Below are 17,234 nucleotides of genomic sequence, written 5' to 3'. Positions count from 1 at the left end.
ATTCTTGCAATGGAATGAAGAAAAATGGAGGTAAAATTATGAACATAATATTAGCAACCATAACTGTGAACGAATTACAGCAATCATAAAATGACTACTTGCTCTTGGCTAAATGCAAAAAAAGACCCCCAAAAAAAAAAAAATAACCTTGCCCACATTCATATACTTTTAGAGAAAAGAACACCAAACCACTGCTTAACAACGCTGGAGATCATAAGCCACATTTCACGCTATTAATAGTAGTACTCCCATAAAATCTTCCTCACTGGCAAAGGCAAGCATTTAGCTAAAGCAGAAAAGAACACCAACCCCTGACTATTGCTTAATAGCCACCACCCCTTGATCGCCCCCCCATCCTTCCACGGCCACGGCCGTAACCTCTGCCCCCTCCACCTCTGCCTCTTTCATATCCGGTTCCTATCAAAAAAGCATGTGCTTCCATTGATCAGCTAATAACTTGTTTAACACAAACATGCCAGCAAAAATCAAGTTCCTGGCTTGCAAAAATATATAGACCTGATTGTAACTCTTCTATGCGGTATATGAATGATTATGTTCTTCAGGTTAATAATTCCAATGTTAAGTAAAAAAATTTAAAAATCTAATTTTCAAGATTACTTCCGTATTCAAATATTTATTCAACCACATAATGTCAACAAAAATTTAGTTTCTTAAATTCATCACATGCCACATAAAGGATAGTCTTTTTGGTTTGCAAATGCAGTACAGAAGCAACTTACCACGATAACCCCCGCCTCTGCCTCGCCCACCACCTCTGCCCCAGTTTGAATACCCATCATTTTCTATCAGAAAAAAGGACTGAAGTAAGATAACTTAAAAGACCAAAATGAATACCCTTGACACACATCTAACAGGAAAAATGAAAAAAACAGTTATAGAAAATAAATAAGAAAATAAAATTTCTCAATTTAAACACAATTCAATATTCAAAGTACCTTGATAGTGTCCATATCCACCCCTGGCAAAACCCCGCCCTCGCCCCCTACCACGACCCTGGCCTCGGCCATATGAATCTAAAAGTCAAATGCTGGAGACATGTTAAGATTAAAAATAATAATAATAAAATAAAATAAAATAAAAGGTGTTTGAATTATAATTGCAATTAATCAACCTATTGCTGACGTTACCTTCATTAACAGCATTGTACGGAATACGCCCTTGTCTGGGTGGTTGTTGTTGTTGCTGATACTGATAGCGATACTGTGGTTTTGGTGGTTCCACATTAGATGGAGCTTGGTACCTGTGAAAATGTATTCCAATTCATATTGAGAATGTGAAAATAAGAAATTCAGATGGAATAAAATAACATTTACAATTATCAAAAAGGAAATCACAGCACAACAGTCTTTACCATAATAATTAACTAGCATCTTAACTTATTTAGAATATTCCAAAGCAGCACAAACACTTCTATTACAATATAGATTAATGAACCTACCCAGGAGAGTTTTTGTTTAGTTCTCTGGCTGATAAGGTTATTGAAATCATTGAGACATGTCGAGTCATCTCCACACTGCATCAGACATTAATGATGAGGTATATAGAAATAGTAGAATCAAAATAAGTACATTATTCCATACAAACTCTGCAAACTTACGGAACAAGACCCTCTTCGATGGGTTCCCATATATCAGTTATGCTAACAGAGCTGATGGCAGTATCTTGATGCAACCGAGGAATTCTTTTCTGTTTTAAGATACAGATGGCTAATTAAATGTAGTAGATAAATGAATAGAGAGAGGAAGAGAGAGAGACAAAGGGTAAGGAGGAACTTGCAGACATTTTAAATAAGATAGTACCTTTATAATCTCAGCAATGGCTACTGTCTTGTTGATTGCCTGTCCCATTGCTTTTAAGACAATCTCCTTCCCACGTTTCTCCTAATAAAACATCACAGGAAGGTAAATAACAATACCCACAATTCACATTTTCTGCTAAAAGATGAACTAACAATCACTCTTAGCCATTCTGATAACATAAGACCACTCTTAACCATTGTGATAGCATAAGACCAGCAGATAACAAGTAGAGCTGAGAAAAAAAGGGGAGGGAGAGACAACTGTCTGGAAACTGCCCAAACATAAACCTAAACAACCAATTTCGTAAAATGTAGTTCAAGTGTAAAACCATGCCATGACTTCCAAATGTAAGTGGGTTCAGCAAATGAATCAAAAGCAACAACAAACTTGAGCAGTAATATGCTTTTAGATGTAATTCTCTCAGATGCCTGAAGACATTCAACTAGGGAATGTGAAGACTCAGCACATACTGAGAAGTTAAAGGGAAAGTCCAATAAAAGAAGCAGGTGGACAACCAGGTGTAACTAATGCAAAATGTAAGCATCGCAACTATCAACATTCATTCTGAGAAACGTAGTGCAAATCGACTAGCCCGTACATAGAAGCACAAACGACCATTCAAACTTCAGGAGGATATTCCTAAAAGGACTCAATATCAATGGATTCAGGGTCTCATCTTGATTCCTTTTTTTCATTCTTCTGGGGCATAATATCCTTAATTCACCCATAAGGGAAAAAGAAAAACACCAAACAAATGATCACAAACACAAGAAAACTCTTTAAATGGAGCGCTTAACAACGAACAATCTACAAGCGCTTTATAGCATAAAATCCAATAACAACAACAGTGTGAACTATTAATTAGAAACATATCATCCAAACATTACAAAAACCAATCCAAAACTCATTATTAATACACAATAACTAGCCCAAAAGTAACCCAAGTACCATATCAAATAATCATACCATTGGTTCAAAATCCATCAAAATACAGACTATTAGAATCATCAATCAACAAAAAACAAACAGAAACTCACAATCCTTAAAAGCCACCCATGCACAAAACCCTAGTACTCAAGCCGAATATCCGCAACACAGACACCACCAATGAGTACTCACAAAAACAAACGCAGAAACACCTCCACAAACAAATACAATAATATTCATATGAAAAGGGTACCTGAAGAAGAGTAGTCGCATAGGTTATGTAATTTCTGATAGCGCCTAGCGTTGTGATACGGATCTCGTTCTCGTTTATGGGAGACTCGGGTTTCGGTTTTTCCACCTTCTGGTATCTATCCATTTGTGAAGCTAAAACCCTAGCAAAGTTGCAGAGATTTGTTTGATAAAGAAAGTAAAGGCTAAAACCTCTGCCTTGCCTTACATCATATTTTTAAACTTTGGTTTTTTATTGGGTTTTGTTGTTTCAGGGTACGGAGTAACAGCCTTTCCTCACGCGAGAGAGAGAGCGCGTGTACAAACTTGAACTGGGATTGGTTATGGTGTGTTTTCGTGGTTCTTGCATTAGTTTTCTTGAGGCTGAGGAAGCAGGGCGTATTGAGTTTTTGTATTATATTATTTTATTTTTAAAGGGATGTTGTTAGTGATAATGATAACACGTTAGAGTTTATTAACGTTGTTGCATGTAGCTATTCCTGTTCGGTTATGGATCTTAAGGGGGCGTTTGGTTGGGATAAGGTGGGATTACTGAGTTGTATCATTTTATATTATTTAATTATTATATTTATGTTTTTATATTATTTAATTATTACGTTTGATTGTTAAGTAATATAAGATTCTAATAATCTTTAAATAAAAGTAGTTATTGTTAGTAATATAAAAGACAATTTGATTACTTTCATTTTTTTAAGTATTATAAAATTATCAGGATAATCTTTTTTTATTATAATTTTATCCCTTATTAATAAAATTTTAAGACAATAATACCCTTATTTTTAAATTTATTTACATGAATGTTGCTTTTATTATTTCACCCCAATTAATTAACTTTTTAGACAAAATTACTCTTGAATTCAAGACAAATTGTAACCCACCCAAACCACCACCCCCACCCACCTACCGCTGCTTGTTGCTGACAACCACCACGATCTAGCTGTTGATGGCCAGATATCTTGCTGGAAATAGCCATATCGGCGCACGACGACCATTTCGGACCTTCCATGCGCCGTTAGGTTGCCGATTGCCAACGACTGACATTGGTTAACGACGGTCAGTAATTGCTAGGTTGGTGAGGGTGCTTTGTTGATTTTCCAAACTTTTATTATGAGGTTGTTTTTGCTAAGTTTTTAAACGCATGGGGGTTATATAATCCAAATAATAATCAATATTAAAAAATAATATAATAATAATATTTAATTATAGGATAATTCAGTAATTTAAATAACATACCCACCAATTTATTTCTCCCAACCAAACATATTAATAAAGCATACCCACTAATTTATTCCAACAAACCAAATACATTTTTCTAAAGATTCCCAGTAATCTTCAATGGAATCTAACTTTCCAATAATTCAACATTCCCTGAGCCAAATGCACCCTAAATGTTATGAATGATGATAAAATTTAAGGTGGATGATGAGAGTGAATTTTATAGTTACTGATTTATTGATTGTATGTTGGTAGCTAAGCATGTTTCAGGCTGAGTTTTAGAATTTACAGGTGATGAATATTCATGCATATAACCAACACCTTTATGCATAAATCAACTTGACAGTCGGGGGATGAGAATGAAACCATGAATCATGTACTACAATTTTAATGGCACAAGTACCACTTTTAAATTCTGAAAAAAAAAAAACAAAAAAAACAAAACAAAACAAAATTTTCATATAAAATGATCCCTGCTTAGGCAAAATTTCAATTGTATAGCAGTTTCTTGGAGAAGGATACGAACAAAGTGACAATGATATAGCCAAACCAAGTCATAGATTGTGCTTGGTGATAGATGGTGTAACTATAAATGCTTAGTATAATTGTTACTGGAGATCAGTACATTCATTGAATCATTTTGATAAGCCTGCATGAACGAATGGATAAGTCTCTGTAAAGCAAAGCATTCAAGATGTTCAAACCGCACAATATGATCCATTCATCATTTCACCCCAATTACTTTCATGGAATAAATCATTGCACAATTCATAAAAGGCCGCATACAACGCTTTCTCCTTTCAGAAATCTGAGCCAACTTCAAGCTAAACACACGAAACTTAACTAAAGAAGAAAGAATCAACTATTAAATGATAAAAAAATACACAAGCTTACAGTAGTTTAAACTTTAAACATCCTCAAGTTTTCCGCAAATTGCTTTCATAATCATAGGTAAGATCTTCAGCTAGTCAGAATCAACTTAATCAAGAACTTATAAAAGATGGAGCCTTCCCAGTGAAGATAAAGTACTTGGACAAATAATTGTGACTAAGTAAACGGTAGGATCTGAAACACCATTACCCTACAGTTTCTAGGAGGTTTATAGAAGGTAAATAAATCAGGCTAATCGCCCATAAAAACACCTGACTTAATCCAATTTCATCATCTCCATCCCCAGAAAAAATCTTCTTAGGATTGCAAAATGAGAGATTTTATAAAATGGGCAGACAACAGCTAATGAAACGCCTCATTCCAGTAGCATCAACATACCCATTTCTTATGTATATACCGTAATTTCGTACCCATCAGTTGAATTGTGCAACATTGTCATGAAATTAAATTTTGAGAAATAAATTCATATGTGACTGGAAATTGGAAACTGAAAATGGTTGGCGTTTAACAGCAGTATATGAATATCCTCCTTCCTTCACTAAAATACAAAAGGGAAGAAGCAGAATACACTCGTCTTCACTAGTGTTTAACAGAGCAAAAAGGACTAACCCATAAAGCGTGTGAGCAAGAAGCCTTGATGTTGCTATATTTTCACCTCAACACGAACAAAGATTTCATCAGAAGCAACTCAAAGATAATCCTTATGAATAACTTAATCATAAAATACAAGGCAGTAACATAGCTTTAAAGGTGGTTCCAATGTGTATTTGCATGGTGGTTTAATCCTGCAAAATGAGCCATTAAGACAGTCTTCTGACCACCTCTACCAAGTGGTATCATCAGCTTGTGCTTTATGTATACAGTGAAACATAACATCAGCATAACTGAACTTGTTTGTTGGTGCTATTACAAGCAGGAAGCTGAGTTAGAGAAGCATTGATTTTGAACAATGGCCAGAAGGGTTGCATCTGCGTGCAAGTCCAAAACTCTTTAAGACTGTAAGGCTCACAACAGGGCCACATTTTTGCAAGCAGCATTATGTCATAAAAAAACTATTACAACTAAAGTTTGTCTTGATATATTATTACTACATTATCAAACAACTCTACAATATCTTCTGAGCCATCAAGGTGTGTATATTTGCCACCTCTACAGAGTGGTAATCAGCTCATGTCATTGGTGAGACTAAACATCACCTTAACTTAACTGGAACTAGCTAGTTTGTGTTACAACAAAGTGGAACTTGGCTTTGAGGAAACATGGTTTTTAGACACAGCAGGAGCTGCTTGCCAGTCCAAACCGCTTTAGAATACACTGTCTAGAACATGCTCATACATGTGCTGGTGAACACATGCACAAATTACATATGTCTGTGAACTTCTAACTAGTAAAATAAAGGACCTGACAAAAAAGAAAAAAACCAGTAAAGCTTCCATTAACAGTACAGGTAATACTAAGATAATAGAGATATTCTGAAGTTAAGGTTAGGAATTAAGAACTTGACATTCAGTGGAGTTCTAGGTCGTCGACCACAAAACCTCTCCAAGTGTAATAAAGAATAGTTCCCACTGAAAGAGATCAGAGCTGTTAGTTCTGAGAACTGATATGCAATGGATATTGCACAAATCAATGGACTAAGGTCATCCTTAAATGTCCAAAACATGAAGCCCATAAATTATTAGTTTAAATTACCAGTAAATCAAAGGGACGTGTCATTTTCTTTTACTAGTAACTACAAAAGTCAGCAAAAAATGTACAGATTTTGATAACCCTTATGATCACAACATATCCCTTATCGTAAGACACTCCTTCATAGAGACAGTTCACAAGATGAATTTATTCATACAAAACATATACACTAAATAAATAACTCAAAGCTAATTAAAAGAACTCTTCTGAAGAGGCAGTTGCTGCGATCTATTCAATACAAGTGGTCACCAACAGATAATATAGGAACTACATTTATTTGCCTACAATAAATAAGCTAATGCTATTTAAGATGCTATAATAACATAAATCATTCACAAGATAGAAGGAAATCAAGGTCTATTCATGCCAAATAGATGAATTCTCAGTCGGACATAGCTAGGACAGGGCCAATCTCTTCCTCCTCATGGTTGAGAATGTCATGAAGTGAAACCATTGAGCAAAAGCTAATGACCTTATGAAACTTATTAACGGGTAATGGCAATTGAGGCACCCTCCTCCAGCTACACTTACCAGACTCGCTACTAATCTCACAAACACAAGCAGGATACTTCTTATGATACTCCTCATTGAACACATATATAAGATTACCAAGCCCCACACATTTCAAGCTTGCAAATTTATCATCCTCTTCGCTATCAACCAAACCATACAGAAAATTATGAGGCATAATTGCAATCTCACTAAACTCCATGCTGTTCTGATCAATCTTCCACAGATTAAACGACGGTCCATGTGGCGCATTACACATTCCAGCCAAAACAAGCATATCTTGACAAGCAATCAAGAAAGAAAAAATAACCCCAGGAGGCCTTAGAGTCTGTACCTCACTCCAAACATGATTTTTCAAATCAAAAGACGAAATAAAACACGAATAGATACCAAATACATAGAATCTCCCTTTAAACAATGCAGAAGACAAGTTCTGACTTGAATTTCCTGAGGGGAAATCCGCCGGCAAAGGCGGACATAACTCCCAAGAATCCAAATTGGGATCATAAATCTCCACAGCCAATCTGTCCTCAATATCAACCAACCCACCGATGAACCTCACGCCACCCACAACAATAAACTTAGGCACGTCAGCCTCAAACCCGGAAGAAGAATTACAAGATTCATCATCATAAAAAACACCCACAAGAGGATTAATTCTAGAAAACTTAAGCGGGGCAGTAAGACGCCAAAACATCTTCAAAATCTTACAGTAACTGAATCTTGGAGTGGTAGTAAAAAAGTACCCATTAGCACCAATAAAGCAACCACCGGGAGACTCCTGAGTTGCAGGGAGTTGAAACCAAGAATTGGAAACGGGATCAAAGGCAAAAGATTGATTATTCTTCGAGTTAGTGTTGTGAAGTCCGAAGAGAAAGAACCAAGGGTGTCGATTTTGCAGGGAGCGCGTGAGACAGGAGAAAGAAGGAGTGGAGATGATGGAGTGCCAAGATTTACAGACAGAAGAGGCGCGAATTAGAGTTGGGATTGGAAGCAGTGACAGAATTTGTTCAGAAACGTCAACGCTAAGGATGTTGAAATTGGGGTAAGGGCTGTGATCAGACATTTTTTTTTTTCTCGAAGAAGAAAGAGGGCAGAAGTGGTTGGGATTAGTTAGAATTAGAGCGGTAATGAGAAAGAAATATACAGAGATGAAGGAGATGGGCAAGTTAAAATATGTGGCTTTGGTTGCTTTCGTTTTCAAATGAGTTAATAGTCGAGACAAATGCCTCTTAACTCGTATTTTTCATGCCTTGCTTCAGATTGACTCAGTCTCTGGATCTACGTAAAGCCAATGGTATGGCTCATGAGAATGACAAATAATTGAGAATTTATGATAAAATATAAAGAAGGGTACGAAGCTCATATATTTGATGATTTGTAAAGAAAAGATTGTGAAAAAGATTTCCAAGTTATCACGACTAACAATTAATGATGTTGGCTTTTTTTTTATAGGTGGATAATGCCATAATGGATACGAGTTTACTATGTTTAGATTACAGTGTTATGATTTGTCGGTATTACTACAAAAAGTAAATGAGCAAAATTGGAAATGGAAAAGTTCATGCTGGGCCAACGCCAAGCCCGTGCTGAAAATCGCTTCACCCTTACTGTCTTACTCTCCATTAATAAATGGCCCACTTGCACATTCTTCTCCTTAACATTTCCGAAATGAATAATGTCCATTAGAAGTAGAACATACAACAATAAATGTTTAATTTGCTTTTGCATACAAACACATATATACTTGAATATCAGCCAAAAGGAAATAATCTTTCAAACTCATCGTTATTTTATTAGATTTGAGGCAATTCATGTGGGAAAAATAGAAAAAAAATTATATATGGTCCAAATTTCAGTCTAATTTTCATAGACATAATATAAGACAATGTCCCCGATTGTCAAGCCAAAATGGTGGCAGGATTAAACAGAGTAAATGACTTTTTTCCACCTAAATAATATGTAATGATATTTTTCCACATACAGACTTTTAAAATACTATTTTACTACTAAATTTATATTCGTTTTCGTTACGAAATCATTGCACCCACACCACCACAATTTTCTTCCCCAATCATCACTCACCAAAACCCCTCAACCCAACTCCCGTCGACCCCGCCAATCACCAGCAATTGAGCAACTACGGTTTTCTTAGTCGCCCCTTCCAAGTTAAATTACAATCAATCTCAACCACCAAATCCAATTCCATTCACCACCAAAAGACTTATTGATCTCTCTCTTCAAATCTCACACCTAGACCAAGTTTCTTCTGTTCGTCGTCGAAATATAAATTTAATATTAAAATGATATTTTAAAATTTTATCATTAAACCATTATTTGAGTGGGAAAAAGTCATTAACTCTCTTAAACATATATGAACTTTATATCCGACAGGTCAGACGCATTATAAAATGTAGCTTCTTAGAGGAATAAGAATTAATGTTTGAGAGAGTCTCTCTGAGTCTCAGATTATATATTGTGTGTTTCTGATGTGGTGTGGAGTGGGTACAGTTTTATTTATCAGAAACGAAATTAATCAATATGATATTATTGGAATCGATATAATTCTTCATTTAATATTATGAAGATATATACAGCTAGCTTTTAACAAGTGAAAGCAATGGACATTAGACCCTTGAACAGATAATGAACATATATGTTTATGCGTTAGGTGATGAGTCCAATATTGAACATCAATTCCTAAATATTAAAGGTTAATCTACGCCAGACATTCCGCTTTTCTTGTTAATGCTAATGGAAGATATAATCAGTTAATTAGGTAAAGCATGCATGCAATGTACCAATACTCGTTACATTTCAGATCCTTCCATTGATGTTTACACAATTAAATTCTCTCTAGCATCTCCACATAACTAGAAATAGAACCAAACCCATCTACCAATACTCGTTATAACAATTGCCCATAGTACTTGAATTTGACTCAATTCCATGCAAGATCAATCATATCTTCTTCAGCTTCTTTAGGTCTTTCTTTTATAGCTCTAGCACCACAACTGCACAAAGAATTTAAAGAATTACTTCATATTCAAGTGGATTAATGCAGAGAGAGATGTATGTGGAGGGGTGAAGATCTTACATTCAGAGTCTGTGGTGATCCAATTTCCTTTTCTTGGAGTGAAATGATTTATGTCATGAATAGGAGTTGAATTCAAAGATACTGTATTGGTTTGGTGATCATAATTCTTCGATGAAGAAGCCATTGAAATTCCAGAGTAGACAGATGAAGTGGTGGAGCAACTTTCCACCTCCCATCTGAAACTTATCTTAGGAGATTCAATGTTTAGCTGCTCATCATCTGGTACTGCTTTCAAGGCTGATCGATTGCGAAACTGAAGAACCTGGAGGGTCAAAGAATATATAAAAATAAGTAATATTTGCATTATAAAGTTATGTTCTAGCTAAAAAAATTACTGTGGCCAGATCGTAGTACCTTTCTGCCAATAAATTTGCCTCCCTTCTCTGATTTTGTAGCAGCAGCCCATCTAAGCAGCTCCTTCATTCTTGAAATTGTTCTGGTTTTATCAAGCTTGTTTTCTTTTTTTTCTTGTGTGCTTTGTTGCTGGTTTGTATTGGTGGAGGATGATAATGTGGAGTCAGTTATAGGTAAAACTTTATTACCAGCTGCAGCATGAGTTGTTGAATCTGTTTTGTGACTACTGCTACCTAATCCTTGAACAATATCTTCTTTCTTTGTCTTCATAGAATGGATCCAATGCGGCCTTCTATTTTCTCTTCCAACTCTTCTTAAATTCAGAGTGCTATAGAAACAAGACTTTGCAACATCTTTTCTATATAAAAATGCAAATGGCTTGCAGCAGTACTCAATTCTCTTCGATCTTCTTCGATGCTTATATAAGATTATATCTTTTGATTTAGCATCTTTCCCTGATAAAATAGTAAACAAAACAGAAATTACAGAGTTAATTTTCCAGTTAATTATAATGTAAGCAATGCAAATTATGAAAAAGGGTTTTTCTTACCATTATAAGTAGGACTCCTCCTATTCGTAGAAGATGAAATAATGTCTCTTGGTTGTTGAGGTGTTACCTTCAAGAGCCATTGAAAAATCTGCTACAATTCAGGGTGATTATTTATAAACATAAGCCTTGATGTGAATGGTATTAATTTTAATTAATATTATGTGTATACTTTGCTCACCTGCATGTTCAGCTTGATATTTTGAGAGTCCTAATTATATATAGTGTAATATGAGAGTAGAGATAAAAAAAAATTGGTCAAATGGACAGCAATGAAAGATCTATCTGTGCTGTCTGTATGCTAAAAGATTCCTGTCTACACAAAGAGGGTTTTGGGGGAGAAGAAGACAAAGAAAATGGAGGTGAATCTAAGGAAGATGAAGAGACAACTAGGCAGTGAGTAGAGGAAGGTTGGCTTGGGATTCTTTGTAACATGCCAATGTATTATATAAGACGATCATGTGGTGGGTATTAAGGAAAGGATTTTAGTCAATTTAAGCACCCAATTAGAACTAGCCCTTGTGTCATTACTCTTAGCCATACACTTGTTTCATCTCTGTGGTCCCTTCATGATGTGCCACTTTTTACGAATTTGATTTTGATTTCCATTTACTTTTGTAATTCAATTTTTGCCTGCTAGTTAGTGTAAACGCTTACGCTTTCATTGGAGTAAGTTCAGGTAATATTAATCATTGTAAATAAGCCCCAGCTAATCCCAAAACGTATAGCAAGTTGCCAACCATTACTTCAATTCTATTATTTGCTTTCTTCATGGTAAAGAAATACAAGTAAACATATTACGTTGCTTGTTCTGTTCCATGAACCTTGACTAAAATATTCTGGTTTGGACTCAGATCAAGGAAATAAAAAGAATATGTGAAGAAGAAGCTAAATTATTCGACTGAGAATATTTATTAGGGGGACAAATAGCAGTGATTGCAGTACACAATAGGTAAAAATGCTCTTAGGTCTTGGATTTCTTTCACTTTAATTTTTCTTTTGCCCTGAACAAACGTGCTTCAATTCAAATTTCGGTGGATAGAAAAATTTACGACAAACATGTGATGGCCTATAAATTAAGACCTAATAAAGGGTAGGGTTATATTCATGCATTAATCCGAAAATACTTTTTATGATAATCTAGTAAGAAGGAAAATATTCTGTTTTTATCCTTGGGATCATCAATATAAATTTTTAGAGACTTGTTCAAGTAATTGATAACATTATTGACCCAATAATTAAATAATTCTAATTATTTCACGTTCACCTTGTTGTACTATGGGATTCAAGTTATGTATGAAGCTCCTTTGGGGCCAGCAAGGCCAAGTGAAGTTTTATGTTAAAATAATGGTTAGAGTTGGAAGTGAGTGGGTTGTCTATGTGGCTGAAAATGACAAATAAATGTTGAAATGATATGTTGGGTGAGCATGTGAAGAAGGAGATATTTTTGCGTAATGAAAACCATATAGTGTTAGCCTTAATTGGGGGTGGTCACCAAGTGGGGTCACATGGGAGCTGAGCTGAATAAGAAATTTCCTCTAATTAATTAATGCTCTTATTCTTCCACTATCCACAGTGCTTGTGGTGTTCTCTGGATTAATATTACCAGAGAACCAACTCGTGGTTTGTGTCTATTCTGTTGCGTTTTGTCTTTGTGTGTGTTTCTGCTTCTCCTACCTTTCCTTCTCACCGGTTTTGAGAGCGATCCCAGTTGAGTTTATGACTGATGTGTCACTGCCTCTACCATCCATTTCTTGGTTTTGGATTGACGTGGCATGGTCCCAAGGGTTTGATGTGGAATAAGGGGAGAGTTTCAAGGAAACTGTCTCCATTAAGGAATATGTATCTCTTACTTAATAATAAATTAATTTGGGATCCAACAAATGGTTTGTGAGATTGTTTCTATTTGTCTACTGTAATACTGTAATGTATAGATCTGGTGGCAACACTCCACTCCACGTCTTCTACGTTTAACACTATGCTTTGTTGGTTATTTCTAAGCTCATTCACCCGAATCAATCTTCTTGTATTCCGGACAGAAATTGACGTGGCAGACAGCCAAGAACGTTCTAGTCTCTTACAAGCTGGGTCCGACTAATGGTTTATGTAACGAATTAATATACACTTTCGTGGCTCTAACCATTGTTTTAAAAACTGGATCGAAGGGCAACCCACTCTGATAGCCGGGTCACGATTTAACCGGTTGGACCAATGACATCATCACACATCATGATGATGTCGGCACATTCATGTGGGCAATTAATGGAAATATTATGGGCATTCAAAAATTATTAGGACCAATATTTTGGTGCACATTCATGTGGGCAATTAATGGGCAGAGTACATTAAGCATTGCAAAATCCCTCAAATCCAACTTAATGCACTCTAGAACTGCTTGGAATCATATTAACAATTTTTTTTACAGTACCACCAATCCTCATAAACATTATAAGTCTCCAATTCAAGTCAAACTTTCTGATGATATATACTTACACATGAACCATCAACTTAATAACCTAATTCTCCTCTTGATGTGCGCAGAAACAAAATTCATATATATTTACACCTGTTCATATTTGAGGTAGCTGCTCTTGAGAAATAAAATTCAGACAGATCATATTGTAGCCATGTAACAAAAGTTACAAGTATCCACTTCCTTTGCAGCTGACACTTAAATTTCTGGTGAAGAATACATCCTAGATATTTGAGAATTAGGGCTCCTTTGTATGCTCTAAACAAAGAAATTCAATGGGACATTGGACAACTACATAATACATGCATTTCCCCAAACATCAATTAAGGGTGATTACAGAGATGCGACAAAAAGATAAAATTTAGATATTAATTGTCAAAGTAGACTTACAGCTACTCAATAAACAAACTAACTCAAAAATAAACACAAGCATCGCGAATCAAATGCCTCCAGCCACAGCCAAGCCTACACAGAATACAACGATTACAGTCAAAAGTTTTTTGATGAACAAATGACTAAAGCCATGGCGCATTGATTATTGCTCCAGATTAAGTTTGCAACGAAATCATTATTGATTATTGAAGCTGGATCGAGGAATGGCGTGTTTATTACCTGGATCGAGGAATGGAGCTGCCGCCATCGATTTTCAGCAAGGAACGGAGCTGTCGTCGTCGATTTCCGGCGAGGGAGGAAGATGTCGTCGGTGATTTCAGAGAGTTCAGTTGCTATTTGGGTGGGACTTCAGAGAGAAATTTTCGTAGATAACAGAGAAGAAGGTGAGAAATTTTCACAGAGAACAGAGAAAAAGCTGAGAAATTTTCGTAAGAAACTGAGAAAGAGAAGAAGATGAGAAACAGAGAAAGGACTACGTTGCGTATTAGGGATTTAGGGGTTTTTAAAATTTCGACCGGTTTATCCGCTGGTCCGGTTGGACCGGAGGTTCACTAAAATTATCCAGTTTTCAAACGGTTTAAAGCGGCTCATTGTATTATAACAGTTTTGGAGTTGACTCAAACCGGACACATGACCGATTCCCAGTCCAACTAGTTGGACCGACTGGTTCGATCCGATTTTTAAAACAGTGGCTCTAACCAGATAACGAATCTTCTTTCACTGGATTTGACACCAATCTCATTCTCCACTTCAGAAATATTTGGTAATGTTTAAATCATGAAAATGGACATAAATTATGTTGATACTATATACGACCAGTTCCAACATTCTCTGTTCCAAACAAAATTAGTAATCGAGTAATTTAGACAATTGAAAAACAGTCGTCGAGACGGAGTCATTCTCAAAATCAGATTTCACAACTCCGCATTTATGAAGCTTTAAATGCATAAAACAAACATTCCCACTAATTTAAAACTATTGCTCAAGTAAAAAAGGTGTAGAATTGCTCAAATGGAAACGAAAAGAGATGACAGACAGGAATATAAATTAACCCAATTCGGAATACAACACAACTTCAAAAGTTGAAATCATAAGACACTAGATACAAAGGACATAAATTTCAGTAAACCATTTTAATCTGGTATTCTCTTTCTTTCCCATGCGTGCAGAAACCCATCAAGGTTAAAAACAATCCCAGTCAATATATCTCCAAATGAAAGACCCTGCTTTCCCTTCTCTCAAAGTAGATGGTTTCTGATAAACATGTTAATCACCATAAATCTTCTCCCCTTAAGAGAGGCAGTTTCTGCATAATACTGGAAATTGATGGTAAAATTACCATTTGGGTCAGCCAAAAGCAATCTGAAATACAATTCCAGTGGATATCAAAGTCGTGTAACGAAGCAGAATTTACCAGAAATAGACATCACTCATGGCTGGTCCTCATCAGACCTTGACTGTGTCAAACGCCGCCGTCTTCTTGGGACTGGAGATGCATCTTCACCTGCATCACTCAATATATGCAGGTCGTCATCATCATTATCATCTTGTAGACCCAAAAGATTCTCACCCCACAGGAACCGACGACGCTCGGATAAAGCTCCCGCAGAACGCCGGTGCCTTGTCCAAGCCCTTGACCTAGCCCTTGATTCGCCAGCACTGTCAATTGAACCAATCATGTGAAACAAAAAGAAAGTAGTCCACCATGGTCCATTAACTTCACCAGTGCCACTTTCTCTTCCAGCCGATAATCTTTCTCCATTCTCAATTACATAGTCCCCAACTACAACAGCACCTGGCATGGATGAGCGAATGGCACTGACAATATCACCATATTCTCGTTGGTGCTCAAGGCGTCGCCAGGCTCGTTCTCTAGATGGGTCAGTGTCTGAGGGTCGGGTTGTTGGGTGAACCCTCCTAGCATGTCGACGTAATTCCTGGTAATTACCAACAAAAGAGCATGATTCCCTGGAACAAGATCGCTTCTTCAAGTTAAGATATTTTCGGGCCTCTTCTACAACCTCCCAGCCTTGAATGGCTCCTCGGCACATGGGGCATGTCAAATTCAAGCTTGATTCTAATGAACTATCCACATCTACCTCTTCAAGTTCAATCCTCTCACGCAAGGACACAGAGTCCCCCATTTCCAAATTCAGATTACCTTCTCCTTGAATTTCTAAATGCCTACCTACATTTTCAATATTATTTTCGCCTGGTTGTTCAGAAAATCCAACAGGTGAACCATTGCTTCCATTAGGATTGTGATTTCCATTACTTTCAATGAAATGAGTTCTCAAAGCCAAGTTCACATCATAAGTATTACTAGCATTATAAGAGTTTATAGGTGAAGAATGAGGTAAAGTCACACTGCTAGAACTCTCCCTTAATTTTTTAAACCGGTCCAAACAATTTGAATGCCGGTAACTTGTATCACAAACGAAAGATCTGCAACCCTTCTCATGTGAGCTGCAGAGGAGGAGAACAGCATTATGTGGATGGTCCATGCAGATAGGACATGAGACCTCATCCAATTCTTTGTGAAGAGCATGAATATCTGAATCAGTATACATTCTTCGTTTCACACCAGCCATCTTGCATGCACTGTTTTAAGTTACTAAACATATTGAATTTATCAGAACACCAGTACCACTAAACATAGTTCATTCATCAAAAATATCAACCAAATGCTGGACATCAAAACTTGCAATTGAACCACATATTTAACAGTACCAATCTCACAAGTCTAAATGAAATGGAATGCACAAAATCATTACTTACTCATGAGATGTTGAGTTCAAAATGGTAAAACAAATGTCACTCAAATTGAAAACAAATATATTGACGAGTAAAAGAGAACCAAATAACAAAGATAATCACAGGAGACGTGGAGCAGAGAGAAAGACTTTTTCTTTGACCAACTTCTATTCAACATCAATTTATTACTTCCCTCTTCTTGATCTTAAAACAACATAAAAGGTATGCAATCTATAACACCATAATTCACTAGCCCCAATCAATATTGAATCAGATTATGTCTCACTGTTTTTGTTATTTGTGCATAGATTATAC

The 17,234-nt window shown here is 36.2% G+C and overlaps 4 protein-coding genes across 4 annotated transcripts; all 4 read right to left on the bottom strand.

Moving 5' to 3' along the window:
• Window positions 1-20: 20 nt before the first annotated feature.
• On the bottom strand, window positions 21-3,217 carry LOC116136815 (ribonuclease P protein subunit p25-like protein). The gene is made up of 8 exons (XM_031422488.1): window positions 3,001-3,217; window positions 1,821-1,901; window positions 1,619-1,707; window positions 1,460-1,534; window positions 1,149-1,261; window positions 957-1,034; window positions 741-803; window positions 21-417 (listed from the first exon to the last, which is right to left on the bottom strand). Exons 1-8 carry the CDS (start codon window positions 3,121-3,123, stop codon window positions 323-325), a joined length of 717 nt encoding a protein of 238 aa, XP_031278348.1. The 5' UTR covers window positions 3,124-3,217; the 3' UTR covers window positions 21-322.
• Window positions 3,218-6,969: 3,752 nt separating this feature from the next.
• LOC116136769 (F-box/kelch-repeat protein At3g24760) lies at window positions 6,970-8,578 on the bottom strand. The gene has a single exon (XM_031422438.1). The coding sequence runs from the start codon at window positions 8,365-8,367 to the stop codon at window positions 7,174-7,176; it is 1,194 nt and encodes a 397-aa protein (XP_031278298.1). The 5' UTR covers window positions 8,368-8,578; the 3' UTR covers window positions 6,970-7,173.
• A 1,448-nt stretch (window positions 8,579-10,026) lies between these two features.
• On the bottom strand, window positions 10,027-11,698 carry LOC116136824. Its single transcript, XM_031422497.1, has 5 exons — window positions 11,481-11,698; window positions 11,303-11,390; window positions 10,753-11,207; window positions 10,399-10,660; window positions 10,027-10,315 (listed from the first exon to the last, which is right to left on the bottom strand). Exons 1-5 carry the CDS (start codon window positions 11,484-11,486, stop codon window positions 10,296-10,298), a joined length of 831 nt encoding a protein of 276 aa, XP_031278357.1. The 5' UTR covers window positions 11,487-11,698; the 3' UTR covers window positions 10,027-10,295.
• Window positions 11,699-15,375: 3,677 nt separating this feature from the next.
• On the bottom strand, window positions 15,376-16,950 carry LOC116136771. The gene is made up of 2 exons (XM_031422443.1): window positions 15,580-16,950; window positions 15,376-15,481 (listed from the first exon to the last, which is right to left on the bottom strand). The coding sequence occupies exon 1, from the start codon at window positions 16,754-16,756 to the stop codon at window positions 15,596-15,598; it is 1,161 nt and encodes a 386-aa protein (XP_031278303.1). The 5' UTR covers window positions 16,757-16,950; the 3' UTR covers window positions 15,376-15,481; window positions 15,580-15,595.
• Between the last annotated feature and the right edge of the window lie 284 nt (window positions 16,951-17,234).

This window comes from Pistacia vera, unplaced genomic scaffold, assembly GCF_008641045.1.
Source record: "Pistacia vera cultivar Batoury unplaced genomic scaffold, PisVer_v2 Contig32, whole genome shotgun sequence".
Lineage (NCBI taxonomy): Eukaryota > Viridiplantae > Streptophyta > Magnoliopsida > Sapindales > Anacardiaceae > Pistacia > Pistacia vera.
Note: the sequence above shows the minus strand (reverse complement) of the source record. Positions and strands in the feature narration are given on the sequence as shown.